Here is a 27,561-nt window from a genome sequence, read left to right as displayed (position 1 = left end):
GATGGATATGGTGATTAATAGACTGAACATATACTTACTTTCCAAAATCAAACTGTTTGTAGAAATACAAATGACTACAGATGGAGATGCTGCAATAACACAGGCACCACATAACAATACCAAGTTCAGGATAAACACCCTGAAGTTTTAGAACATAAGAATAAAAATAAAGACAATAAAACTATTTCTTAGTTAATATTTCATTAATGCATATGATTGCCAGATGTATCAATGAATAAGTTTGCTTATAAAAATGTTGGAGGATAGTTGGTGGCTACAACTACTATTTTATAAGTGATGTGTATATGCCTGCACAATAATATTGAATGCCCAAGGGGAATTCCAAGCTTAATGTTTTTAAAAATTTGTCCTACAAGACAATTGAAATTTCTTCTGCATTTGCAGATGGCTGTACTAGCTCTGCCAAGAGCTGTTTGTGTGGCGTGGGCACATTACAGTCTATCACTTAGGGACAAGTGCTATAAATTTTCTGTAACCTTAAACACCTCAAAGGAAGCTTCCTGGTGATATTTTAAAGAATGAAAGGCAGTGAAAAGTTTTGTTTTGGCTTCAAAGACTGATGCCCTACTGCAAAATTTTCAGACCTAATTAGTGATACTAGCAGCTCCAGTCCTTTCAATAATGAACACTTCAGTCTTTAGTTTCTTTCATGTATCAAGCAGATCCATTTGTCACCATTTTTTTAAGGCTTTTTTGTTTCATTTTGAAAATGGCATTTGTCATCATTACTTTTCCTTAACTTCCTAAGAGAGTTCAAGTTAACTGTAATGGCTGCTACAACATAAATTGAAGCCACCCCTGCTTTTTGAATTCATACAATATGTTACCAACAGCGTCTTAAAAGAACACAAAGTAAGTATCTGAAACTGTTTTCCATGTCTGAAATTAAATAAACCTGTCCTTAATACCTCAAAGATTAAAAAAAAACCCAAAACTACTTATATGTTAAAATTGATTCTGGTCTGCCTTTGGGGAATACGACACCATATGACTTCCATACCAACATACATACAAATAAAACTTATATGGAGAGCTGAGACACTCATCATATTGACAATCCAAAGTAAATAGTCTCTTAGCTGGAACGGCAATGAGCTGTTTTATCAACAAATACTGTAGATGTGTCTATATTTATGTATGTATTTAAACTTATGATTCCATTTGCTCTCTGTGGAGCAAAACTTAGCATAATTAAGTGTCAGGAGTTCTAGCTGAAGTAACAGCTCTAATACAACTGTAGCAACTAACTTCTCACAATTGTGTTTCTTTTTTTTTTTTTTTTTACAGCTAATATTGCATGTTTTAGTGACTGGTTACAAATGCAGAAGATAAATTCTGCTGTTTTAAACAGACCTATTTATGTAAGATACCTGTGGTTGAGCAAAATAAAACTGGAGCAGAATTCAGTTCAATAAGCTCCTTACTGATGGTAGAATTGAATCAGGTGCTTTCTCTTCCCTCTTCAGCTCCATTCTGCTCCTGTGCTATGCCTGTTTCAGCTAATCAACCTACACTGTTAATGTGTCATTTCTTGAGATGACTGACACAGGACATGGGACCAGCAGGATAAAAGACTGTCCAAAGACAGTTTCAAAACTTAACCTTCAGCCTCACTTAAAGTGCATGTAGTTTTAGTCAGAGCTTTCCAATTATGGCTGCTGCAAAGAAATTGTGTGCAATCTTGTTTTAGATGCCCTTTACATGATAAGAACAATCTATAAACTGCAAGTCAAATACCTACATCATATTCAGACATCTCAAGGAAGCTAGTAGACAGAAAACGTCCAAGAATGCACCTGAGATTTATCTCCTTTTATTTTCTGGCCAGGTTGAATTAGGAGCCTAGCAGTAATTCCTAGCAATCTATCACTGATGGCTTTGGTCTTGCACCTGAGAAGAGAAAGTAGTAAGACTACTACTAAGGCAAAGGATAAAAAGTTTGGGGAGACCAGCTGTGTTCATCTCTGACACTACAGATGTCTCGATACCCCTTCAGCCTGGGGCTTTGTGCCTGCTGAAGACAAAATGACTGGGTTCTGTGTGGCCAGAATGACTTCAAAAAAGTAGTGAAAGTGGGAAGTTGATACCCACCCGTCTGAGCTCTGGCTTCTGCTGCTATCGTTGTGTAACAAAGATTGGCCATTTCTTCTAGGGTTAAAATCCCCTATTATTTTAGTTTAAAAGCATTACTAAGAACAAGGATACCCCTATGTTTCTGCAGTTCTTTCATCGAAGGACATGTGTAAAATCTGTTCAGAGGATGTAATAGTACAGGGATGAAATGTGAGATTGCATTTTTTTTTACAGGAGAAAAAAAAAAAGAAAAAAAAAAAAGAGCCTCCTCTGAGCTTATAATTAAAAACACATGGTACAGTGGTCAGAAGCAGATTTTTTAGTTTCCAATAAATTTTTTATTACAAAATTATCTTTTAAGTTTTCAAAGCTATCACCTGTCCCTGGTCTCTCCCCTCAAAACGCATTCAGTGTGACATTGGTGTAATACTTTTATCCAGTACTTTATAAAATGTAAGAAGCCATGTAGATGTGAACTCACGATACCCAGCTTAGCAAGTTATTATATCAAGTATATATTTCAATTGGAAAGGCAAAACAGAATTTTAATTGGAAAAGCATTCAGCATCCTTTAGTGAACACAGCTGCAGGACTGGTAGTATTGACCACTAGATGCCACCGTTGCTCCTATAAAAGTGCTCTAGTCTGTGTTTTGGTTTGTCCATAAACCCCACAAAATTTCAAGATTTCCCTACAGTGTATCAGAATTCTGGTATAGCATTGAACTAAGAAAATACACAGCCGTAACACTTCTGCTCTAAATATCCTTATATGCAATTCTGTTATAAATTTTTTTTATAATACACAACATTTTAAAGTCCATTTTCTTCTTGGAAGTATGTAAAGAGCTTTATAGTCACCTCTCACAGGTCCTCCATATCTTTTTGTGACAAAAACAAGCACTATCAGACCTGAGCAGCAGACACAGCCAACGGTGACTGGAGACATTTCAGTGTGTGCATAAGCAATTGGAAGTAGCTTAGGGGCATACATCGTACCTCTGCAACCCCACAGCAGTAAGTCGTCTGAAAATTTAGGAGACTTAGGTCTAAAGGAGTCTTTACTACTGGAGGTTGTAACGTGCATGTTTCACTGGGACCCATAAACCCCCAACTGTTTGCAAGGAGTGAGGCAGGGAGAGTTGGAGATTGATAGTATTTTAAAGTGGAAGACTCATGAAAAGTTGAAACAGTCATAATACTGATGCAGTAAAGGCTTTCTGAAGGCCAGCCCTCCCGCTTAGCTTGTTGCCTGTTTCTAGCTTGGTGAAAGACCCAGGATCTGCCACATTGTTGCTCTGACATTTATCTACCAGGACACAGTTGGACTGAATACATATGTGTGCCTGGTACCTAGTGCCTTGCTGCTTGGCATTACAAATGCTGAAGCCTGAATGCACATAGAGAGGAAATTAATGATGGGCTGCTTTGGAAAGGGTGCTCAGCCCTGAGGAAGCTAGAGGGTATGTTTCCTGAACCTGATGCTTGTGCATCTTAAAACTACCAAGTGCACACTGCATGTGGCAGAGGCATAAGGAAAAAACAAAAGTTACTTCAATAAGTGACTTCTTCATAGCTAAAGACTATGCAGAATATGTTTTATTTCTGTGTTAGGTAGGCAAAGTAATTTCTGTCTTTTTGGAAAAAGGCTTGAAATTCTTCTCTCAGTATTCACTTACTTTTGTTAGCATCATAAAATACCAGCTTCTATACTCCTCCTCTCACCTTGACATATGTGTCTGACAATTGCCAGAGATACAAGAAGTGCTAGACAATCCCACAGACTTAGCTACAAAAACAGTTGGCTTTGCTGACAACTAAACATACACTACTGGATCTTCAGCAACTTGGATGTATTTCAGTGAAATGACAAATGGGTGTCAGGAACAATTTTGGGCTTTTGCGGGAGATGAACATCTTGCATAATTAAATTAGGGATGCAAATAAATATGGAGGATATGAGGGAGATCTTAAATTTTGGAAATAAAGCTTCTACTATAGGCAGAAGCCTGGAAGTTTTAATTCCTGCTGTCAGTCATCCTGGGCTGTGGACGGTGTAGTCACCCTGCCATCAGGAAGATGAGGAGGCAATCCTCCAGCGTCTTGGAGCTTGTAATGATGATGATTATGACAACGACGACAATAATAATAACAACGATAATGATAGTAATTATGATAATAATGAGGATGATTAACAGTAACAATAACAATATCATCCTCGGGCTGTGAGAATCCATGCCACAGGAAAAGACATGGTCAGGAAGAGCTACAGTTGTCTGGAAAGTTGTCAACTGTTCAGGCTGGAGAGCAGAGGGTAGAGCAGGGGCCGAGCAGGCGGCTGCCCTCCTGTAACTACGTCCCCGACCTGTCTTTGTCTGACCACCCTTCGGCTGAGAAACCAAGGCAGGACTGTTCTACCCAGCGTTCTGTGGCCGCCCTCTGGCGATGTGAAGCTGCGGCCGCAGACGCGTTCCCCGCTTTGCGAAGCTCCCAAAGGGATCAGGGCGCACGGGTGCGCTCCCGGATCTGAGCGGCGCGGCTGGGCATACGTTCGCCTCACAGACCAGCGGGCGCCCGGCCCCGGTCGATGGAGGGGGAGCCGGAGGCCGCCGGGGCCGGGCTGTGTGGCGAGGCTGTGGCGTGGGGGAATCTCGATCAGCGCCTAAAAAAATCGTTTCCTTCCGGAGCGACGGCAGCGGCCGCCGCTTCCCCGGCGCAGATCGGTTGCCGGCGGCTGTGCCCTCCGGGGTGAGGCGCTCGGCAACCACGGAGGAAGCCAGCGGAGCAGCGAGAGCGAAGCGGTGGCCGCCGCTGCCGTGTAGAGGAGGCTGAGCTGTGGGAGGGGCGAGGAGGGACCAGCCGCCGCGGTGACAAGGTATCAGCGGAGCGGAGGGGTCGCCGCTAGAGTCGGGCGTCCTCGCCGCCGCCCTCCCGTCCGCAGAAGTTTGACTCGGGCGCCGCGCAGCCCCCCGGGCCGCCGAGGCGGGGCAGGGAGCAGCGCCGGGAGCCGCCGCGGGACGGGGGTCGCCTCCAGCGGGAGGCAGCGGCTCTCCGGGAACCGCCCCGTCCGCGCCATGGCAGCGCGGTCGCGGAGACCCTGGCTGAGCGTGGTGCTGGGGCTGGTGCTGGGCTTCACCGCCGCCTCCTGGCTCATCGCCCCCAAAGTGGCCGAGCTGACCGAGAAGAAGAGGCGCGGTTCCAGCCTCTGCTCTTACTACGGCCGCTCGGCGGGTCCAGGGACGGGCGGGGGGCCGGCGGGCGGGCAGCAGGCGCCACCGGAGGCAGCGGCTGTGCAGGGCGGCACGAGTTTCAGGAGCCCCTGGGAGCTGCCGCCGGCGGCGCACGGAGCGGTCTCCACCCCCGCCGCTGGCGGGGAAGGAGAGCTGGAGGAGGAGGAGGAAGGCGGTGAGAAGCGGGGTAGCCGGCCCGGCGGCAGCCACAACGGGAGCGGGGACTGGGGGGGCTCCCCTGGCTGTGCCAAGCCCCGCAACTTCCTCTACGTGGGGGTCATGACGGCCCAGAAGTACCTGGGCAGCCGAGCAGTGGCCGCGCAGCGGACGTGGGCGCGCTCCGTGCCGGGGCGCGTGGAGTTCTTCTCCAGCCAGGGCTCCGCCGCGCCCCCGGAGCTGCCGCAGCTGCCCGTAGTCGCCCTGCCTGGAGTGGACGACTCCTACCCGCCGCAGAAGAAGTCCTTCATGATGATCAAGTACATGCACGATCACTATCTGGACAAGTACGAGTGGTTCATGCGGGCGGACGACGACGTCTACATTAAAGGTGACCGGGGCGCGCCCCGCCGGTGGGCGGGAGGGAACCGGAGGCTTGGGTGCCTGGCAGGGTCTGACGGAAGGGTGTGGACAGCCGCTCCCGCCCGGTGTCGAAGGGCCACACGCAAGGGATACTTCGTCTCACCGCTGCCCCGGCGGCTTTTGCCTCCAGCTCCCATGCGCGGGGCTTGTAGTGCCGTTCAGGCGCTGTGGGCCCAGTGGGAACCCCGAGGTGCCCGCGAGGGGCCGAGCGCGTTGTAGAACAGAGGCAGCTGGCTGGACCGCGGCGAGCACACTGAGCGGTCCCGGTCTGGGAGTTGACTTTTGCGGCTGCGGCCGCCGCGTTCGCTACCGGCGCGGCCCCTCCAGGTGCGGCGCTCCCGGGGCCGGAGGACAGGGACCGGCACGCCCCGGCGGTGTCGGGCACGGATAGGGAGCGGCGGGTGATGGCGGCCCTGTTCGCCTCCGCTGTCGGCAATCCCGCCTCGCACCGCCGTCCGGGCGCGTCCCACGCCGGCAGGGCAGCCCCCTCCACGGTTCGGTTCGGTGCTGCTTGGAAATGATGTTTTCAGCACTATTTAGAGTTCGCTACGGGATCTCTAGCACTGAGCAAACTGTGAACGCTACTTGTAAAGCTGTTGTTCTCCTTTGAAGCTTGTGGCTCTGAAAAAGCACTGGCCCTATTTCCGCGCGAGTTTTAATAGCACCATTAGGATGCACCATGTTTTGCAAACAGCCTGCTTTTGATCTATGCTTGCTGCTGCTGTTGCTAGTGCAATGTGCTGCTCTAGGAAGGAATGAAGCTCAAGTTGTAAGCACAAGCCTAAGCTGTGAGCGGGCTTGCATTGTTGAAAACACTGTTGAAAGTTAACCTGAGGCAGCTGTATACTTCCGTACTTGTCACTTAATTGTGTTTCAGTTGTTTAATGGGCTGTTCGCTTGTCAACTGCCATTCATCTGTGAAAGACTTGCACATGCACATGTGTATATATGTGTGAATACTCGGTTGCAGACATAAAAGTTGTCAGTGGTTTCTTTCGTCTCATTTCGAATTTGTAATGGTCTGTCTTTAATTGGTTCCAAGGTTCCAAGTTAAACCTATCTGGAAACTTTCAAGTAAATCTGAAATCACAATTTCTTAAATAGGTAAGGGGTTTTCAGGAAAGGTATGTAGACATTGTAGCGCTGGAAATACATTGGAAAGAGCTTGTTCTGACAATTACTCTGTAATCAAACACATTTATCTCAGTTAATTTAGATTTGGTCTGGTCTTTTAAAAAAATAATCCTATTAAAATAATAACTGTCACTTTCCCTTCCCTCCGCTTCCTCCCAGCCTGAAACTATATTGGCAAATTGTCCTACTTTAGAGGATGAGAGAGAGTTCTAAAATAGCAAGGGAGCGCTTTCCATCAGTAGCGGTTGAACAGAACACTGTTTACTGACAAAATTAAGGGCAGATCATATTCTGGCCTTTGACTGGTTGAAAACGTCACTGTAATGTTAATTAATTAAAAAAAAAATCTGTTAAGGGTAAACTTGTCCAGGATATTTTTCGTTAGGTGCAGGTTACTGCTCTGAAAGCCATTTTCTGTAACAGTCCCAGGTGCCTGCTACATTTCTAAAAAAGCTTGAGGCTGAGGAAAAGAGTCTGCAAACTAAGCAGAGAAATATTAGTCATTTTGTCTCTTTTTCAGGTGAGAAATTGGAGGAGTTTCTTCGCTCACTGAACAGCAGTAAACCTCTGTATTTGGGACAGACTGGGCTGGGTAACATCGAAGAACTTGGAAAACTCGGGTTGGAGCCTGGAGAGAATTTCTGCATGGGAGGGCCGGGAATGATCTTCAGCCGTGAGGTTCTCAGGAGGATGGTGCCTCATATAGGTGAATGCCTTCGAGAAATGTACACCACTCATGAAGACGTGGAGGTGGGCAGGTGTGTCAGAAGGTTTGGAGGAACTCAGTGTGTTTGGTCCTATGAGGTAAGTGATTGTAAGTTGCAATGTGCTGTTTGTTTAGTTATCTTGCAGCATAAGTAGGTAATGTACAATCTCTTTCCACAATAATTGTGTTTTAATGCCTTAAACTGCAGACTGTAAGGAAAAAGAGAGGAAAGCATTCACAACATGTTGCTGTAAGCACATTTATTTCTACTTGTCTTTCTTGTCGCTGGTGACAATTGCTGCGCCCATAAGTAAGTGTAATTATGTAAATGTTGTCATGTCATGCTGAAAGTTTCTAAAGCACTACCTTGAAGGTTTCTACAGACAATCCTTGACAGGATGCTGCTTCATTTCACTTATGCTGTTCAGGTTGGATCTGTTTAAAAACTTGGTTTTGGATAAGCATGCAGCATATCTGTTTTTCATGTTTATCACAGGTTGTTAAACTGTTTTATGGTATTTGAAGAAGAATTGTATTTTCTTAATTACCCAGACATATTTTAATGGCATTCATTACTGGCAAAAGCAGAAGTAGGGGTTGTGGGTTTTTTAATCCTTTACAAAAATTAAATTTGTTGCACTGTATGAGTCTGTAATACATTTTAACACTGTTCTGCACTAAGAAAAACAATGTTAGAAGTATATCATAGACACAAGCAGCATACCAGCTCTCCCTATGCTGAATTTTAGGAACGAATAACTTCATTCAGTAACAGAATTTTCTAAAGTAGTAAGGGTACGTTGCAGAAAACCCAGAAAAGTTTTTTCAATTCCAGAACTAAAATTCAGGCCTTTTTCTCTGAAAGTGTTGTGGCTACTGGCATATAGCTAAAAACAGACCAATCATGCAACTGCCAGAAAGGGTAATGGGTGATAGCTAATATGATGCATATGATTTCAGTTATTTTAACCTGTTCTTTATTATTAATATGTGCTTGTCCTTGTGGCACCCCCTTGTTAAGAAGGAAAAGCCATTTCAATGGGCCACTGAAAGAGGTTATGTGCTATTAATGACGAAAATACAGGAAAAATGATTAATTTGGTGGATTAGTGTTTCTGTGAATGGCCTGGGTAAAGGTGGTCATTTTAAAAATGGGTTTGGTAGGTGACAGTGCATGTAAACAGGGGAAAGAAAGTAAATATTTAATAGTTGGTACTAACTGGGTGGAAAGCTTGAAGGAGGGAATCTTGTCCCATACTTGACAATACAAAGGTGCTTTCAGAAACTGTTTCAATAAATGTTGTAAATGCCAGTATAAAGTAATATACCTGTTGCATTGGTAGAGCAGGGAAGGCATTTGTTGTGCAGATGGCTATCAATGTAGGACTAGCGGTTCTTAATCAGACTTCCAAACCACATGCTACATTGGCAGCTTAATCTTATCCTCTGATGTGTTTGGACTATGTCTGTACAAGGCATTTTTCAAATCCTTATGGGCATATGATGACTGCTGATCTGTATCAGATAGCAGAATTATGATTATTCCTTGACAGTTGTATCTTGGAGGAGGTTTTTGGTTTGTTTTTCTTATTTGTCTTCTTGGGAAAACATCTGCGGAAGAAAAGAAAACTGATAATAGGTAACATTATCACCATGGGTATAATTGATGTTAAATGTCAGTAAAAATTTGGCTTCAGACACTGAACGTGAGATAGAGTGAAAAAATATGTTTACTTCAATTTCAGAGACTTGAGTTATATGACTCAAAGCTCAGCTTTTTGTGGTAGGATTAGGGCCTGAAACCGTGAACTTTTTGAAAAAAGCGTGTTTTTAAGGGATCTGTAATAGAAAGACACCAGTCTTTACTGTCAGTTGCTCTTGAAGGCCCTAGTTCTATATAATAAAGAATAAAAAAAAGAAAAACATGTTGATCATTGCAATGGCAGCTCCTACATTTCTGACTAGTATTTTCCTCTGTCAGAAGAATCTTCAACTCTGTTGCTGTTACAGGAGATGATCCACAAGATGCAGATGATTAAGAAACATCTGCTTAGGATGTTATCCCGGCATTAAAGCTGTGTGAGAGGGAAGGAGCAGAATAGGGTGTCCCAAGAGAAGGAGAAGGTGCATTCATGCTATGGCACAGTTTGTGCTGTTCAGCTGATAGTTGCAAGCAGTCTGATACTGCACGTGAACAGAATAGGCTGTTGCAGACTCGTAAATTACTGGGTGACAAAGGTGACTTTCCCTAGGGCACTGGAACTGTTGCAGTTCCATTCCTGCCATAGATCAGCAACACTCTGTGTGTGCCAAGAGGTGAGTTGTTCCCTCAGAGATGTGTGCAAAACCTGGGGCTGGGACTTTCTGCATAGCCAGTTCTACTTTTGTCCTGAAGACGTCTTGTGTGTATTAAATCAAGTCCTGTTGAGCTGCAAGATTTTTATGAACTTTGTTGCTTTTGGGAAAATGCATAAGTTGTGTTTAACCTGTGTTGCTGAAGACTAATAAAAACTGTAAACAACTCCATTAAAATTCATAGAAGTAGAAAAGCCCTAGAGGAGTTGAATTACAGTTGCATTGTTTTTTACTTGATTTCTAAGAACTGCATTGGAAGGTCTCTTTTTGGGAAGAATGAGAAATCAGAGCTCAAGAGAAAACCAGAAATGCTTGATCATTGCTGGGTGGCTTAACTGGTGTAGGTAAGACTGGCTGCCTTTCCAGGTTTATTCTGCAGCCTTAAGGTAGCTTAATGCATAATATGCTTGCTGGCAAGGAGAGGGTTACAACTTTGACTTTTTTTTTTTTTGTGAGAATGAATAAAAACAGAAGAGGGGTACAAGCCTGCCATGAGCTGCTCTTGTATTTTGGGACTTCTAGAGTTAATTCTTGTTCTATCAGATTTGAAGCCAGGCCTAAAGGCTGGTTCTCTCACATACCAGATGGTTTACGGCTGAGGTGATGAGTCTTCTGGCTCTGCTGATGGAGCTCCTCTACTTTAGATAAAGAATTAGTCATTGAATTGCAAACAGAATGAATCTAATAACAGGGAGTTTAGTGCATTTATGTGGAATGGAGGAGACAAAAACCTGCCCTCAGTCTGGAATTTAACAGTTCCTCTAAGCTGACACAAATGTGGGCTTTTACTGGGGTGGCTGCTCCTTTCAGTTGCTGTCCTTTTCTGCAGGACACGTGCAGCCCTGTGGTGAGCTGGAGCAGGTGTGGGATCCACTTGAAACCTCAGCCAGAACAAAAGTCTTTGTTTCAATTGAATCAGTACTCATAGCAGAGCATGAACATCAGGAGGAAGAAGAGGTGGTCGTGTTCAGCGAGGAATGAAGGGGTAGGACAGTGTCAAACTGCCCTTCTTGGCAACATCATACTTCCATGTTGCTTCCATACTGGCTGGAAGCAACAGCAGCCTGTATCTAGTACATTTCCTTGCTACATGAATGCCATCCAGAGGAGCTTTGACAGGCTTGAGAGGCGTGCCAGTGTGAACCTCGCAAAGTTTAACAAGGCCAAGTGCAAGGTCTTGCACCTGGTTTGGGGCATCCCAAGCACAAATACACGATGGACAGAGGCTGGATTGAGAACAGCCCCGCGGAGAAGGACTTCAGGGTATTGTTTGACAAGAAGCTGAACATGAGCTGGCTTCAGTGTACTCTCACAGCCCAGAAAGCCAACCATACCCTGGGCTGCATCCAAAGCAGCATGACCAGCAGATTGAGGGAGGTGATTGAGCCACTCTTACTCTGCTATAGTGAGACGCCACCTGCAGTGCTGTGTTCAGGTCTAGGGCATCAACACAAGAGGGATGTGGACCTGGTCAGGTGAGTCCTGAGGAGGCCACAAAGAAGATCAGAGGGCTGGAGCACCTCTCCTATAAAGGCAGGCTGAAAGACTTGGGCTTTTTTGGCCTGGAGAAGAGAAGGCTTCAGAGAAACCTTAGAGCAGCTCCAGTGCCTAAAGGAGCCCTGCAAGAAATGCGGAGAGGGGCTTCTTTCAAGTGCATTTAGTGACAGGACAAGGTGGAATGGCTTTAAGCTGAAAGAGGGTAGATTTAGATTAGATATTAGGAAGAAGTTCTTTACCGTGAGGGTGTTGAAGCACTGGCACAGGTTGCCCAGGGAATTAGTGGCTTCCCCATCCCTGGCAGTATTCAAGGACAAGTTGAACGGGGCTTTGAGCAACCAGGTGTAATGGAAGTTCTCCCTGCCTATGGCAGGGGGGCTGGAAGTAGATGATCTTTAAGGTCCCTTCCAATCCAAACCTTTTAATGATTCTAGTATTCTGTGTTGAAATATTTGCTAGAAGCGTAGTTTTGTTTGATCATTTTCTGTCTACAGAAGATCCGTCCTTGCTCTGGTTTATTTTTCAACTATATGTTAATTTATCCTTCAGTTCTGATGATTCTGTAACGATTAAGTGTAATAAGCCTGCCAAATTTGTCTAAAATATCTCTGTAAAAAGCTTTTTTTGGTTTCGTTAGGTGTTAACAACTTCTGCTTCCCCAGATTCGTAAAAGTGGAGATTAAAAAGGGCCTTTTGGTTTTGCACTCTCAGAATCCATATTTCAAGCTAGCACTGTCTCTTCCACTAATTTTGAAGCCTTGATTTATTTTTCTTTAAATGAATGAAGAGATTAGCTTGATTTTATTGGCTCATGTGTGTTTTATTCTTTGGAAAGAAAAACAGTAAATAAGAAAATGAAATGCTGTGTGGTTCCTCACTTAGCTGTTTAGGAGGGACTTGACTAGAGAGGACAGTTTGGAAAAAAAGGCTGATTGCTTTATTCCCTGCCCCAATCCCTCCCTTTATTTTTTTATTATGTTTCTGGTTTCTGAAGACCATTTTGTAATTTGTAACATAAGTTTATAAGAAATCAAATAGTGTATTTCCACAGGAGGACAAAATAAAATGCAGTGCATGAATTAAGTGGCGATAACAATTCAAGCAGAAACCAAACATTGTCAGGGTATAAACACTGACTATCAAAGAAGGTTTTTCTTCAGAAAATGAAAACCAGCTGTATTGAGGGATTTAAAGAGCAGTCATCAGTGTATTTGGGACATTTATTCTAATGGTAAGTTTGTAAAGCATTTCTTTTTGTAGCCTTTTTTGTCTCTCTGCAGGAAAAAATGTCATAAAAATCATAAAATATCTCAAGTTAGATAGGAACCATAAAGATCAAGTCCAATGCCAGCTATGTTTATATTAAACTTAAAAAACTACGTTAGTGCAAAGCACCCTATATACTTTTGAACTTTTGGTAATGTGAATGTTGATACTGAAAGAACATACTATACTTTATACATACAAGAAATCCACATTAATGATTGTATTTTATTTCTCTTTGTTTTTTTCTTTTTTTTTTCTCTTACAAAGTTTTATGACAACCATAGAATACAGTCTCATTACTATAACTTTTTTTTAATAATACAGCTGTCTGCTATCTTGGGTTTTGTTAATATCCTATTAAGGAAAGGACCTTAGTTCCAACCCCCATGCCATGGGCAGGGCCACGTTCCAGTAGACCAGTTGCTCAATTATTATTGCAGTAAATATTACCGGAAATATATTGGAAAAATGCCTATGTGGATCAAAATGCATGCTCAGAAAGGTTCCCTTTGCGGTGTGCTGGTGTTGTGACCAACTCTGGAGGTGCTAGAACCTGTGCAAGCCATCTTCTGGCTTCCTCTAGAAAAACTATCATTTCCTTTTTAATTTTAGTTGTCCTTACAGACGCATTTTAATTTTTCCTTTGGGGCTTTGTCTTTCCCTCTTTGGTGAAGATATTCATGGATCGCAGCTCAACTTTGAGTAGAACACTACACCAGACAGAAGCATTAAAGGTGTATTGCTTTTGATAATGATAAGATGGTATTTTGCTCATTTGGGTACTGGAATGATCAGTCTTGAAACAGCAGTACCCACCCCCACTTAGGCTTTGGTTTTGGGCAGCTTCATGAGGTAGTTATATAAATAGAATAGAAATCCATGTAGGAGTTGGAGATACCTTTCTGGGGGTCTTTGTTGTGAAGGATGGAAATGATATTTCCACAGCTACCGTAGAGGAGTGTGCGAGCACACACAAGCCCGCAGCTGTGGTCCACTGTATGATGCCATTTTAGCTGTGAGCCTCAACTCATCCTGGTTGAGCGTTAGCTTCTCTTGGGTTTCTGTCTCTGCAGGTTAGATGTTCTGTCTTTCTTGCTGTGCCACAAGAGGAAATCCTACTTAACGCCTTTTTGGAGTTTTAACAGCTGTATAATTCTGACTTATGGTGCTGAAGTGCTTGAGGACTCTGGGAGTGTGTTTTAATGTCTGTGATGTGAAGAAAGTGTGGATGCACCTTTCTGTTAATGTGTTTTCTTCTAAGATGCCAGCAGCTATTTATGTGCAAAACTATGTGGGCTAGCTAACGGTTTTCTAGTCTGTTTTGAATGTTTGTACATTCTTAACACAAGTATTTCAAAGGTTTTCCTCTTTAAGAATAAACTTGTTTGAATTACCAGGGCATCCCACAGACAAGCAAAAGAAAATCATTAGGATAAGTTCTTAATTGATTAAAATTGTACCCTTAGTTTTGCCTGTGGGTATCCTGAACCGTATCTCAGTGTCTATGGAAATTTAAGCCTAAGCTAAGTTCAACTTTTTTCTCATGTTTGCTGTCATTTATTGGAAATGTTTTCTTAAGACTTCTGTGTAACTGGTATTTTAGAGGTGGTATTTCCGTAGAAGTCTAGTGCAGAGGACCATCTGTTCAACTGTGTTTAAAAGTAGCATTCAACATGAAACAATGAAATTGTTGCACAACTATTGTAACAGTAATCTCATTTAAAACCATCACATCATCACTCTTGACAGTGCCTGTCACGTTATACAAGGAATGAGCTTGATACTAAGAAAGATCTACAGATGAGGAACTTGCCTCTTTAGGGCCAACAGTGGATTCAGTGTTTTAAGTGAATCCTTGAAGCAGAGCACAATGAAATCCTGATGTTTTTACTTTTTACCCTAAAACAGTTTTCTGTACTTTACCTTAAAATCAAGTAAACCAAACAGCATGGGAAGCATTAGTTTCTATAGTTTATTATCTTTATTTGCAAAATTTTGTCTTTCCTAGGTATTCTGAAATTAATTTTTCTTTCATGTGTACAGAACTGATTGTGGTTATTTTTTATTTAGTGCTTTCACGACACATTTTCCACAGTCATTTTCCAAATTGGTTGAAGTTCTACCTTTAGTAAACTAATTTTTCTGAACACTTAAACAAAAGTAGTGCCTAAAATAAGTGTCTTCTGGAATGTGCTGGTTTAACCAGGCAATTAGAATACTGAAGTTAAAAACCTGAGATACTGACTGGACAGATTGTTTTTTCTTTTTTCTTTTTTCTTTTTAGTTTGTGACAAAATATTTGATTTAGAAACTTGAGTATGCCTTTTAATAATTTGAATGTAGGATTGTCATTTTGTGCCTTGTTTTTTTGTACATTTGGTAGTTTGAATGATTTTGTATTCTTAAGATTGCTCTAAAGTGCATCTGAGTGCCTACATTTTTTGCTTGTTGTTTCTTTCTTTATTTTTCTTTGTACAGCCATTCAAGGGTAAATTAATATCTGAAGGATGATAATTTAATCATCGGGGATTATGCTCCATTTGTTTCTGCATTTTTTGGTATCAGGCAGGTGTTTGTTCATGAGGCCTTTTCTGAGTGCAGTGTATGTGAGTGAGCTCCTCATGGTGTGGAAGTAGATGCAGTAAAGAAATGCAGCATTTCTTTACTTGCATACATGGCTGCAATGCAGTGGAAGTATCAGTGGCATTAACGACCACATGAGGTATACAATGTAAATCTCTGTGCCTAGAAATGTGCATTTGTATGTACGTATGCATATATTTAAAAGTTGTGCCTAGTTGATAACAAAATTCCCAGGAGCATAAGTGAAGGTACTTTGGAGCTTTTAAGCTTTGCTTCTAGGAATTTATTGCACTCTGTCTACTGTAAAGCTTGTCTGCTGTAAAGACTAAGATTTTAGATTTCAGCTTATTCTTCATTTCTCTTTATAGTTATATCTGTATCCTTCTCTTCTGTATATATGTGTATTTGGGCTTCCAGCTTCTATTTAACATAGCTTTTTGAGTTTCCTTGAAAGCTTTTTTTTTCTAGCTACTGACTGTAGCTGCAGCTATTCCTATAATAATTTTCCATCACCAAACAGGTCTATATTACAGACTAGCTCTTATCATGGCAGGATTGCACAGCTTCCCGTTGTTGATCATGATGAATCACAGTGACTTTTTCTGTCACTTCTTATCACTTTGGGGCAAAATTTTTTGAGTCTCAATGCAAGAGTCTTGGTTCCAGAAGTCAGGGAGTTTGACTAGAACAGAGGTCGCTTTTAGAAAAAAAAAAGCTTCTAGAAAAGTGCTTAACTCAGCAAATGAAACAATTTTGTTATGTGCTATCGGTACTTTTAACTTTTGTTTTAAAATAAATTGTTAGGTATCAATCTGATTTCCTGGAACGAGTGAAAGCAGGTGTTAGTATTTTGGATTCTTCTTTCCTTCTACTCTGATTTTTTGTCATTGAATATATTTTTCTTCATGTGTTATGGGGAAATAATTGCACCTAAATGAAGGTAGCTAACTAATAGAAAATACTGTCAAACAGTAAGAACTGTCTTAATACTTGGCTGTAGTAATATCAGGAAATACGGTATTACTGTACCCAACATGGTTGTGTAAGTATGTATTTTTCTTTTGTGGCATTTGATGCTTGAGATTTGTTTAGAGTTGTAGAACGTGTCTGTTACATCTTTGCAAAAAAAAAGTTATTTTTGTTTGTACCTTAAAGAAAGAATTCTGTACTGAAACTATGCATTGAGCATTTTTTCATCCTGGCCATGGTAAGTTGGTGCTTGCTTCCCTCTTCCAAATGTTAGCCTTAGTACTAAATCCAAGAATAAACCTGCCTTCAGGCTGTGTTCTTAAATTCCTATCCACATTGTGCTGTTGGAATGTATACTTGAAGGTGACAACTCTGTCATGGGAGAGAGATGTTAGAGACATACGGTCTTCATAGGGCAGAGAGCTTTGAATGAGTAAGGGCTGCTCTTTTTTCTTCAGTATGCTTATTAACTAGCCCAGTCCAGCCTGGGCTAGTTAATTTCCTAATTCTTCATCAGAAAAGTGTTCTGAACAGCAGCAGGTTTATTGTTTTAGCTGCACATAATGCTAGAATCAGGAGAGGGAAATACTGGAAGAAGGTAGGTTGGAGTAGCAGACTAACATACCTTTGTTGAGTTTGGTGTGTTAGAAGGCAAATACTACCAGTCAGCTGCTCATGACTGGGAGTTGCCTCCTCACAAGTAAAACTTCTTTCATGACTTTTTGCCTTGTAATAGGATGTGGTGCTTACCTCTGTGTGTGCAAATAGATGTGTATATATGTGTGTGTATATATATTTTTAAGAATAATGCAGTGTATTGCCATTTGTCTTTTTGACTCACTTTGAGCAAATAATCACGAATGATCATGATGACTGTTAAACTTACATTACTTAGCTTATTCCCAGCTGTTTCTAGAGACTGATGATCATTATCACAATTGCTGTGCCTAGACCTATCTGGGATTGTAGGACCCTCACCTGTGTGTGAGTATCCAGTGTTACAATGTTGTTTGCTTTCTATTAAGACATGCCAGATATCTTCTAAGCTATTCACCTACTGACTGTGTTGTGCTAGTGCATTGAATGATGTGAAAGCACTTGGACTCCCACACTGGTCTGAATAAGATTTGCCTTAGCTGTGTATGCTGTAGATAAAATACTGATAAAAGTTCATTAATTCAGAAGGGAAGAAAATCTAAATGAGCCCCTTGGAACAACCATGTTATAATATGTTCCTGAGTGTAGGTTAGTTATTGACTTGATTAGAGATCAGTTCTCACATTTTTCATATTGTCAACATTGGTGATGCCTATTCTGGTGTCTGAAAATATGCTTCAGCAGTAGCATTCCTTCAGGTGAGTCCAGAAACGCAGGAGCTTCCTGCTCATCTTAGTTTAAAAGAACTTTGGTGTCACTAATAGAAACATTTAGTTTAGTACTAGGCACATAATTTTGGTAAATAGTATTTAATTTTCCATTGCTAAGCATCATTTGGAGACCTAGTGGTTTTCATGGAAATGGTAATTGAAAAGATTTGTTTGGAGTATCTGCCATAAATCTGTGGAGTGGCCAGTGAAAACAAAATAGCTGGTGATTTTACCAGTTTTAATACCCATGTTGCCTTCAACGTAGGTACACTTTGTGTTCTTTCAAACTTGAAAGAAACTAAAATGTGGTGCCCTGAGTTTGGGGAGGAAGGTATTTGTACTTTTCTTGTTGATTTTTATTTAATTATTTCTGTTTAGCCATAATTCTGTTAATCAGCTTGGTCAAAGTCTTTCTCTGCACACTAGATGCTACCTTGTACTAATGAAGGAATTTTTCATTCATATCACATTCGTTAGGATCGTGTACATAGGTAACAAAAAGGGTTGCTGGTTAAGTACTTACATGCGAAGAGGAGCTTTAATGACTAGTACAAGGGTAGAATCATACAGTGTCACTCTTATTTTTTTAACAGTTTAAGAAAAAAATTGTGTGTTTTACAGTATAATTATTATTCTTTATTCTGTGAGGATAAATACGTAGTAATGAGAGATGTCCAGCAGAGGTTTTGGGCTCTGTTCATCTGTACAGATCATAAACCAATAACGCTATTGTATTTAACAGGTTGATTTTTCCATTCATTCACATACTCTAAGAAGATATTTGAGATATCTTCCGCACTTTATAAGTGTATTGGGCTTTATCTAAAGTATTGGGGTTTTCCACTTACCTGTAAGTAACACTGGAATACTCTTACAAAAATGCAGTTGCCATTGCACTTACTTATGCTTTTAACTTGTGATTTTAACTTACTTGAGGCAAATATGCAGCCATTTGTTCTACTATGAGTGTTTTGTTGTTTTTTTTTTTGTTACTATTTACTTTAGAAAGCTCTTGTTTCATCTCTTTCATCCATATTGGTAAGCTCTAAGAGCTTAAATTGGCGAGGTACAAGAATCCATGCTTTCTATTGCTCTTGTTCTCTTAATCATCCTTCCTTTCATTTGCCTCAGCCTTGTTTTTTTGTTTGTTTTTTTGTGTTTTTTTTTTTTTTTTTTTTTTTTTTTTTTTTTCTTTTAATGTGTGATCTGAATTAGGTATGGTACTATATATGGGAACTGATCTGTAACTTCTACAGGGCTGCTCAATGTTCAGATTCACTACTGCAGCTCAGGATTACATTTACCATTTTTTGAGGCTTTGTCACAATGTAAATTCCTCACCAGATTGCAGTTGGTTACTACCACTAGGTCAGTGTAATCTTTGACCGTTTTCACCTGTTAAGCTTCTGACTGACATATGTAATCCTGTTGCTCTTGGAAAACTAAATATGATGTTGCAGTATAAAAATTGCCTTTTCCTGTGTGAAGGGACGGTTCCTGGTTAGTGCAGGGACTTCCACAGCAAGGGCAGATGCTGTGGTAGCAGAAGAGAGAATGTGCTATATTACTTGTGCACATCATGTGGAAAATGCTAGCCATTGTTCCAAGTCTGCTTGTACCTCCTAGCAGGCAAATGATTAGTGAATAAGAAACATTTCATCTTGTAAAGAACTTAATCAGAGTTTATGTTAATTGTTGAGAGCTTTCATTCCAACTCAGTGCATCTTAGAGGAAAGTTGCCTTTTGGTCTTTCAACTTTATAGTGTCTGATTTGCCATTTTGTTTTTTTTTTGACATTCATTGGGAAAATATTGCAAATAAACATGCAGATTATCAGAAATCCTCAAAGGAGCTCAAGGGACTATCTTTGAACGCTGGACTTTCTTTTTCAAGTCAGTTCTTTGACTCCAAAGCTGAATAGGTGTGGAAGATAAACATGCAGTAGTTTCCACTTTTGGTCTACAGTCATTGTAGCCAGGACAAATACTAAATGGACACTGGAGTATGCTGGTAGAGTTGATGTTTCTGGTTGAAGTATGTTGACCATGTAGTGCAGATCTTTTCATGCTATGACTTCATACCTAATTTGGAAAAAAAACCCCAACCCCTGTGTGTACTGTTTATTAATGCTTTAATTCATGAAGAATTGAAGTGGGAGACTCCAATTAATTGTTTCAGGAACTAAAGCTTGATGACATGTGCATGGGTACACACACAGAGGTATGTACATATATAGGTATATATATACAAAAATGCTAGGAGAGCATGCCAGTACTTTTTAATGTGACAGCTTGAGGCAATTTCTTTGAAATATCTATGGTAAAATACAGACTTATAGAAGGGTTTCTTTGATAGGCTGGAAAATATGTTCCCATGAAAACAAGGCTTGCATAAATGCAAGGATTATTTCCACTGTTAATGCTTCTTCAGAGCTTTTCAATTTCAGTAAGAAGTGGTAAATATATGTCTGTTAAATCTCATGTGTACCTGTATTCCTTAGGCAGCTTAGATCATGCCTGTGTCTTGAAGCTGGCACCAGTCCTGCAACTAATACGAAACAAACAGCGCATTCTCCACAGCATACAAGCAGCCTGCTTCTGCCAGCTCCGTGAGCTTTCTTGGAAGAGATGTCAACTTTCGCAGAGCTCAGCTTTTGCTAACTAAATGAATTAATGCAGATTGCAAATCTGAAACTGCCTCTGGATTCTCCTTGCAGTGACCTGTGTTATGTGTTACTACATCTGCAGGTATGAAAAAAAACTGTTTCCAGTGCCCATTTGGCATTTGAATGATGAGAAGAGCCATAAAACTCTTGCAGAAGCTCCAGGAGCCATAGCACATGCAGGCATTAAAAGTTACTGTCCATAACAGGTAGTGTGAGCTGAGGTGGAAGCAGCCCACCTTCTCTCTTTGCTTTGATCAAAATCTGCATCTCTACATGCTTTTCTTATATCTGTAACAAAAACCTGTGGCATGTAGGAGAGATGCAGCCTTGAGTTTGGCATAGGTGATGGTGGCTTTATTATGTTTTGCTTTTGTCTAACACCAAAACTGTGTGGTACCAGGAAAGTTCACCAAAGTGCTTGGTTAAGAAAGCAGAGAGTATGGAAAATAATGTGGTTATCTAGGAAGGGGTAAAACCAAGTATGTCTAGGATGGCAAGTATAGCTTTGAGGCAAGGCTTTAAAGTTGAGGACTGCTCACTAAAACAAACGCTGTTACAGTTGGAAACAAAGGGAGGCTTTCTGTGACTCTGAATGACTGGTTTATAGCAAAGCAGATCCATTTGGAACTCTTGTAAGTAGGTGAAGAAAGAATAAATTGAAAGAACTACTAAATGCTAATAAAGTCAAAAAGCAGCCAGTTTAAAACATGGTGATGGGACGTTCTGAGTTAAAGTTTCACTAGTTAAGATGTGATATATGTTTGGCAGAAGCAGTTAATGTAGTCGTATTATTTAAAAGAGCTAGTTTATTAAGTGTTTATACCTAACATAAATGAAACTTGAATGAAGGGTTTAGTTGACTGTGGTTTTAATAACAAAAATCCTCTCCCTGAGTCCCTTTAACAGGTTGGAAATTACTTTACAGCTCTCCAGGTTAGTTTAGTTTTTTAGTTCTTTTTACAGGAGAGGTAGTAGGCACCCAAATCAACAGAAGGTGAATAAAGCTGTACAAAAAAGCAATGATCCATGAATGAAGGTAAAGTATGGGAGTAGGTTTAAATGGATGAAGGTATGTTTTATAGTGGTTTGCCAGTATTGCTCTTTTCTTTTTTTGTCTTTTTTTTTTTTTTTTTTTAATGAATTAGTGTTGTCACTCAGGCATTCTTGGTCTGTAATTTGTTAGGACTATGAGTTCACATCCTTTCACTATTAAAAACAATAAGTCACGTAGAGTCTGCAGTAGGATGATAATGTTCATTTTCTTTCAGAACGCACGTGTGTATCTTGTTTACTTGTTGCGTGCTGCATTGAAACGTGCAATTGTAGTACCTGGTTGCTTCACCAGTTAGGTCAGACAGGACTGAGGGTGTCCATCCTACTAGGTCTGTTGCTGGTTAGGAACCAGACTTCTGTAAAAATTTGTGGTGTAGATCCAGTCTAAATGAGCATCAGAGGGAAAAAAACAAGTATAAAGTTTCAGCATTAGTGACTCCTAATCAACTTATGGAAACCATTTCTAGGTAGAAATTCTTCCGTGTAGCCCCCACTTAATACCTGATAGGCCCATGTTTTCCTTGTTGCTTTTCAGGTACTGGATAAAAGCAAAAATTGCTACTCTTTTCCAGTAGTTCTAATGTGCAAGCCCAAGTCCATCTCTCTGTCCAAAGGCTCTGGTTCTTGCTATTTCAACCAGGCAATTATTCGGTCAATTGTAAAATGAACACTTTTCATGATTACAGTATCAAGACTGTTAACATTTAAGGTTTTATTTGCACCTTTTATTTAAAGTCTATACTAACTGTAACCATGTTAGTATCGTATTTCAGATTCCTCTGGCAAGTAAGCCAATGCCTTTTACAAAATGCAGGATTTTGATACCAAGGAATGGTAATTATTTTGTTTTGTGCAGGTGCAGGAGGCATATGTACACACGCACATATGTTTTTTTCTGTTTATGGAAAAGTACTTCTGTGACTGCATGTGTAACTACCTATTCTGTTATTTCTTCCTTTAAACTTGTGGAACAAAATTCCTTTCCCCAGATTTTGTCTTGAGCAAGTAAGTGTCATGAGATTTCAGATTGTTTTTCTCGACAAGTCACAGTTCAACACTATTGAAGGGCTTGTTATCACACGCGTAGTGTCTTGATTTCAGCAGTTTTGCTGGTAGATTAAACTTACTCTGTGGTTGTCTGCTACTTTTAGAAAGAGTAGTTACTAAACCTTTTATTAAAAACTAAACCACTACACTTTGCTCAAAGACAACAAGTATGTGTTAACTGTTCAAGCTTATAGCAACAGCATTCATGAGTTGACTACAGTGGAATGACAGCATTGCTCCTGCTTCATACATTTTTTCTTTATTGCATCTGTCAATCCTTGGGATAAAGTGTTGAAACTTTTCCCTTCTGATAATGGAAGTGTTCCTTTTGGTTCTTAAGTTCTGCCACTATGCTTAGTGGTCTTTATGGTTATCCAAAAACTTCCTAACATTTTTAAATGTTTGATTTAGAATCCACTTTATAACAATTTAAGCAAGAATGAGATTTATCAGGGTTCCCTTTTAAGCAAGTATTCTGAGGATCTATCAAGATTTTATTTTGCTAGATGCTGATTTTTTTAACTTGGTCAAAAATAAGTGATAAAATCTGTGGTTAAAATAAAAACAAATATTGTTTGACAGTATTTAAAAAAGTAAGTAGTTAACAAGTGTTTAAAAGCAGTATTTAACTAATACAGTAATTGAAGGATGCATTGATTCGCCTTTTTCACTTTGCTGAAGAGTGAACACCTAATCTTAAGTATTCATCTTGTAGGTTAATAAACCTAGTCTTTTGGCTAGCATGTAGGGCATGAACTGACAGTAAACTTTGTTGGATGCTTGGCAGATATAGATAGACCTTTTCTGTGATGATACATCTTCAGTGAAAGTATCTCCTGGCTTCTAATAGACTTTAGTAAATAATCAGATTGATTCGCTGGCAGTGGTTTAGCTATTGCAATTAGATTGGTTTGTTTCTGGTTCGCTCAGTTTAGAATCAGTAAGTACTATGTGCCTTTTTTCCTCTGCCTTCTCTGAAATAGTTGACATTATGATGGTGTTCTATTCTCATACTGTTTTGACTTACACAATCAAATTCAGTTGAATAAGAATGATTAAAAGTAAAAACCTATTTAAGAAACCTGTTGTATATCATTCTGTCTTCTCTCAGCTTCTTCTCATTATGCTCTCATGTTTCAAAACATCATGTTCTGTGTAGATTCTTATGTTTTGTGTGTAAGCCCTTATGTTGTGTGAACACTGCTTCCTTTTATTAGTTATGTTACAGCTGTGCAAATAAGCACACTTTTTAATGAGTATTTTTTTAAGTAAAGGAATACTTAAACACATGCGCTTTTGATACGTTTTTTGGTTTGTTTACACTATTACTGGAATAGATAGAAATACTATATGACAGTTTCAAAAGTGTTAAACAAAATTTGGAAAGATCTCTAATACATACTTGAAGTGTCCTTTATATCAATATTCTCTGTGTTCATCAAGTAATTACAAGTGAAAATAATTGGCTTTCTCTGCATGAGGAAAAAAAAAAGATATCAGTGTTTGAGAGAAGCCCTCTCTCTTACCAAAAGGCCATTAATGTTTAAATTGGTTTCAAACCGTGTTATTTATAATGTCTTCTAAGCTCTCAGCTGTAGCAATTATATCTTTGTTGCATTTGTGTATGCAATGTGAGTTTTATTTGTCCATTAGTATGGTACAAGAGCAGGATATGTCAGAAAAAGACAAGGGGGATAGTTCTTACTTATTACAGGAAATAAAGTAAAACCATATGACAAAAGCAATAGCAAGGACAATCTTTGCATTCTATGTGGTGAAATAGTTTCAGGTGATCCTAATACAGGCTGCAAAAACTGTTTTTCCAATTTGGCTTCTGAAAAACTGTAATTTTTAACAAAAATGGTTTTATAATTCTATCTATTTGTCCCTTTTGCAAAATTAGTTTTATCAATAGTTTGGTTTTCTTGGTCTGTTTATTTTTTAATTGCTCATGCCTCATCTAGATGCCTACCTCAGGTATTTGCTAAAGGAAATGCCATTGTAATGAACACAGACTAGGAAGTTGTCACCACCATTCTAGTAAGAATCTTTCATTTTTATTCTCTGTATTTTATACACAGATCATTAAATAGGCTTTTTGAAAGTCAGCCTGAAATGCTTTCCCTGGAGTAGTTAATCTTCCTTCCTTTTAGCCTTAAATAGTTTCATTTGACTTGGAGTAGTCTTTTTACTTATATACTAGGTTTAGATATGCTAAATATAAATGGTACAAAAAGAGGGAGATGACTGAATTTACCAAGGTGTGCACAGCAGGAAGGAGTTTTTCAGTTGTGTTGGGATGAGCAGGTGTTGCACACTACTCAGGCACACAGTGGTCTGAGCCAATTGTGCTTGTGTAGTGTCTAAAGTAGTCAGCCTCCCAAGGAAAGGGTGACTCTGAAGTGAGTTAAAAATTGCAGGCTTGCTTTTGTACTTGCTGCTTCTAATATAAAAGCAATACAATTATACATCTGCAAATTATACATTTGAAAAATTGAAGGAGAACCTAGTCCAAACACCTAATAGAGTCTTAGCACATCACTACAATGAGATGGTTTCTTTTTCTTTGGAACTGTGAGTGTTAGGAAAATGCTAACCTAATTTTAATAAAACCTTCATAATCTTTAGTAAAACCTTTAATAAGAACTTCATGCTGCAGTTCTCTCTACTATTTGTTACAGTTTTAAAGTAAGCTTCAAGCCTAAAAACAGGTGTGGAAATATGACCACAGAATGGAAACAGGCCACGATACTTAACTCTTAGTTTCCAAGATTTTTTTAATATTTCAAGCATCTGTCAAAGATTCCTTTTTTTGTCAATGCTTAACAAAATTTACCTTCTTGAGGTTTTTAACTGACTAATTAATTGCAGTTATTTTTAGAATATGTTTTTGTGTTACTAATGTGCTCTCAAGCTAAAGTAGATTATATAGTTCATATGGAAGCATGATAACAATTTATAGTTTGCATTCTTTGAATAAGAATTGTAATGTTTGTATTTCATGAGGATAATGTAGTTTCTCTGCATTTCTGGGAAGCAGATTTTTTCTGAAATCTTTGCTAAAAAAAGTTTTTGATAGCATAATGTCAATTTCCAGTCTCTGACAAATACCTAAAGGAAGATGGATTTATTTTACGAGTGGATTGTAACATGCCAATTTAGGTCTATATGCAAAAGGCAACTAATCCAATGCACTCTCCATTAGTTTTTTTGACCACAAGATTGCAGTAAAATACTGCTCCGGTTAGGCAAGGGATCGAAGAAGACTCTGCAGGTCTGCTTGGTCTACAAAGGCAAAATGTTGAAAGTGGAAAAATATGTGTTGTGGTTATCAGCTTGTATCCTGAGTAATGGTATGGCTGTAAGGAGTAAATGAATCTGGTAAAAAAGTGATTTAGGCTGTATGTGAGAGTGGGTAGAACAACAAAATAGTAAGAAAAAAACTGAAAGATCCTTGTATTGTAATCCTGTTTGAATGGAAGTGCTTTAGGTTAAGCAGTATGCAGAAAAGGTGGGCAAAAATGCATATGCTTTCCCCTCCTCTCCTCCTCTCCCCCCGCCCCAGATTGAAAATACTAGGTAGATGGAAAAGGTCTATTCTAAGGGTTGCGAATGCAGGCTTGGTATTTACTATTTAACAAGGAAAAAGTAGAAACTAAGTATGGTAGGTCACTGATGCTTGTTTTTACAGTCTCTGGATACCAGCTCTTTTTATTCCCTGACAAAGGGAAGACATGCCCTCTGCTTGATTACTTATTGGCCTGATAATGTATATTTCTGTTTTATTTACTGTGACCAGACCTTTAAGGAAGGCAAATTAAATATTTTATATTTGTAATTTGAACAATTTGATACTAATCCTATTTAGTAATTTTAATTCTTTAATAATAAAAAGAGTGCAACATCTTAATTCCTATTCTGTCAAATATTACTAGCAGTAGTAACGTTAAGTCTGTACATCTCAGCTGAATATTGCCATTTTTACAATGTGTCCATTTCTTCCTTAAATGCATAAGATTTGTCATTTGACAAATGAGAAATGACATGACATTTGATGTCATGTCAGTAACCAGTTTTAGAATTTGTGAGATTATCTTGACTGGACAAGAGGTGGTGTGTAAGAGCTCATTTGATTTGTGTCGAAAGGACACTAAAATGCTGACCCATGTCAGTAATTAATCTACAATGCTATGCAGTCCTAGGGAGATCTGTCCAAGTCATGAATTGTTTGAGTGAAGTGTCATCACAGCAATTTTATCTTTTACGAGTTTTAATAATTCTGTTTTACAAATACAGCATGCTATACAAATATCAGTATAGTAGGCACGTTTCTTAAGTACATTTACCCATTACAAAAAAATTAACTCTGAACCAAGACAGGAATTTACTTGAAGAGAAAAATGGTAGGAAAAAAATGGTTTATTTTCATAATTTAATAATCTTGAACTTCATAACAGTAAAGTTATGGCACTAGAATTTCCCAAGTTATTTAGAAAAGTGGAATTTTGAGCATTCATATGCCAAAAGTAGAGAAAAAAAATAAATGCGACTTAAGTTTGAGAAAGGCAGAATGATGTAAGTCCTTAGCTTAAATACTGTTTTTAATCAGAATGGAGCCTTTAAAAAAAAACACATGAAAATGTTTAACTGTCTATTACAATTTTAAGTGGAATACATTGGTTGGTTATATTAATTGGCCATTAAATTTTATTTTTCATTAACTTGGTTCAGGCATAGAACAGGATTATAGTATCTTTCCAGTGCTCGTGCACAGCATTGAGACTCCTTGTTTCACACTGGTATCCAAATTTTACTAATTTTCACTGATGAAAAAGTAGTGTAAATCATATAAACTCTTTGACTTGCACATTTGATAATACCAAATTGCAGTAATACCGTCTCCAGAAGCTGAAAAAAGGGTTTTTCTTTGTCAGGTTGGTCTGAAGTCATAGAGACTTCCAGTCAGTTTTCTGACCCTTTTCTAGGCTTTTTTTTTTTTCCTCACAGTGTTGAGAAG

At 39.6% G+C, this 27,561-nt stretch overlaps 1 protein-coding gene across 1 annotated transcript in view; it reads left to right on the top strand.

The window, feature by feature from the left end:
• Positions 1-4,737: 4,737 nt before the first annotated feature.
• CHSY3 (chondroitin sulfate synthase 3) overlaps positions 4,738-27,561 on the top strand; it is a 146,890-nt gene continuing 124,066 nt past the window's right edge. The window contains exons 1-2 of the mRNA XM_061475631.1: positions 4,738-5,870; positions 7,557-7,840. Coding sequence (XP_061331615.1) covers positions 5,168-5,870; positions 7,557-7,840 — 987 coding nt within the window. The 5' untranslated portion in view covers positions 4,738-5,167. The remainder of the gene's footprint in view (positions 5,871-7,556; positions 7,841-27,561) is intronic.

Source organism: Pezoporus flaviventris, unplaced genomic scaffold (genome assembly GCF_033815535.1).
Source record: "Pezoporus flaviventris isolate CSIRO_AGI_PZ_B2104156 unplaced genomic scaffold, CSIRO_AGI_Pfla_v1 ptg000086l, whole genome shotgun sequence".
Classification (NCBI taxonomy): domain Eukaryota; kingdom Metazoa; phylum Chordata; class Aves; order Psittaciformes; family Psittacidae; genus Pezoporus; species Pezoporus flaviventris.
Note: the sequence above shows the minus strand (reverse complement) of the source record. Positions and strands in the feature narration are given on the sequence as shown.